Genomic DNA, 2,216 nt, shown 5'->3' with positions numbered 1-2,216 from the left:
CATCTTCACATAAAATGCAACTAGGCGTGACATCTTAATTCTATATTTTTTTTCTATTCTATGACTTTTCTATCATATGAATCAAATGAACACTTAGTGACTGTAACTATATTCCATAAAAGCAACACAAAATTGAAAATGTAAAAGTAAATCACACTTTCGCATACTTTCAGTTCCTGGCTTCCTGAAAAAATGAACACTTGAACAAACGTTCCATTCACCAATTCTGTTCTTCCAAAGTCAACACTTAGATCACCTTAAAATTAAAGCAGAAGAGATAAAACAGCCCATTAATCCTTTTTCTATACACAAAAGTCAACTTTTCCTTTCCAGGTCGTGGCTTCTTGCCACGGCAATACTTACTAGGAAGCTTATTTTAAGTTACTATTGCTTCACACTGAGCTAATAGAGTCCAAGGAGGCGCCGGCGATCAAGGCCTGGACTTGGCGGCAGCAAGGCCGTGCATGGCGCCGTAGCCGCGGGAGCCAAACCCAAGGCAGCCGAGAAGCAGCCCCTGCCGGTACGGCAGGAAAGTGCGCCGCCGCATGTCTTCCGCCTCAGCCCGCCTCGCCTCGTAGAGCCGCTCGTGCGCCGACCCCCTCCTCCCGCGCCTCCCCACCGCCGGCGTGGTGTTCGTCTTGGGAGCTGCCAGCGAGGCGTTCTTGTTGGGGCGTGCTGGCGTTGGCGCCGGCGGAAGCGAAGCTGGAGGTCGGTGCTTGGAACCGTCGGGCTTCTTCTGGTGGACGAGGTTCTTGAAGAACCGCCACCGGCGGTAGTTTCTCGAGGTCGAGGAGGACCCGGACGAGGTATTGGAGGAGGACGACGACGACCGCGAAGCTGATGTCGGCGTCTCGACAGAATCTTTCCCCCGAGCAGGCGAAGATAAAGGCGACATCCAGCGGGCGCGGAATGGGGAGAGTGAGCGGGTCTTGCGGTGCACGGACCGGCTCCGGAGACGGCCGCGCTCGTCCGTTGGCGCCGCTGCCTCAAGGGGCATCAACCGGCCGCCGGTGGGGCGGTCCGCGAGAGGCGGGGGTGCCGGCGAGCGGAGGAGGAAGGAGGAGAGCCGCATTGGGCGGATCTGGCCGTTGTGGAACAGCTCGTCGGCGGATGACATTGTGGCGGCAGCGGGCGAAGGGAACTGCGAAGAGAAGTCGAAGTCGTAGTCGTAGTCACAGCCATCGGCGCCTCGCGCGGGGCTCACCGGCGCACTGAAACAGAAACCGGCGGCGGCATGGAACGACGGGTCGCGGGCTGGGCTGGGCGGCGCGCTGAAGAAGGAAGTGGAGCACGCGCTTTCCCCTGCCACGCCGCAAGCCACGGCGAAGTAGTCGCCGGAGCTTCTGTCGGCCGCGGCGGCTGCCATTGTGGCTGCGAATGGGGCGGTGGGGATGGTTGAGATCAGAAGGTGGGGAGGCCTCTTCTTATGGAGGAGAAGGTTGGTTCCAGGACGTTTTTTGTTTTAGCCCCTAGATAAACATGAATGTCCTAGGTAAAGGTTCTAATGATTACAAGTTTATAACGTCTTTCTATGTACACATATTCCTTCCGATTTATAATAAGTGTCAAGCTTTTAAGGGCATAAACATAATAATGCAACATAAACTATTCGTGTTATTTCCATGTGTGATCCTGGATAAAAAATCATATTTCTATATCATCCTCAAGCTTACAAATACCTAACGTTGTGGACGATAATTGCACAATAGTCTTAGTTCTCCTTGATAGGCATTTAAGCTATGTTTATGGCATAAAGTTTCAAAAGTAAAATACATTCTCAATCACTACATAAAAACTTCAAATTTACTAGGTGTGTCATGTGTGATAGTGGATATGGGTTTAGGTCTCGAATGTTAGTGAATCATCCTTTCTTGAACCAACAAACTTGCGTAGGTGTTCTTAAAATTTCATTCAGAAACTTAAACATATTAGCGTTTAGTGGGCATTGAGATATTGGTCTAGGTTTCACCAAGTACAAGCATGTTTTTTTTTTGGATAAACATGCATAAGCACTACCCATATATAGAGAAGAAAGGAGTTGCATAATTAAGGAAAAAACCGGGCGAAACCCGGACATGGAGGGAACATATCCCCATGGGTCGACAAAGAAATGGAACCCATAGATAAACACACCGTCGGTCACACAAACATACTGACCAAAAGTCGGAGAACAAAACATCCTTCAAATCGAGACTTCACACACCCTCCACCAAGAA

General features: G+C 50.3%; 1 protein-coding gene across 1 annotated transcript; it reads right to left on the bottom strand.

The window, feature by feature from the left end:
* Positions 1 to 430: 430 nt before the first annotated feature.
* LOC124656033 (pinin-like) lies at positions 431 to 1,366 on the bottom strand. The gene has a single exon (XM_047194845.1). The coding sequence runs from the start codon at positions 1,364 to 1,366 to the stop codon at positions 431 to 433; it is 936 nt and encodes a 311-aa protein (XP_047050801.1).
* Positions 1,367 to 2,216: the final 850 nt, after the last annotated feature.

The sequence above is a fragment of the Lolium rigidum genome, chromosome 5, assembly GCF_022539505.1.
Source record: "Lolium rigidum isolate FL_2022 chromosome 5, APGP_CSIRO_Lrig_0.1, whole genome shotgun sequence".
NCBI lineage: Eukaryota > Viridiplantae > Streptophyta > Magnoliopsida > Poales > Poaceae > Lolium > Lolium rigidum.
The sequence above is the reverse complement of the archived record's forward strand: the minus strand, read 5'-3'. Positions and strand labels throughout refer to the sequence as shown.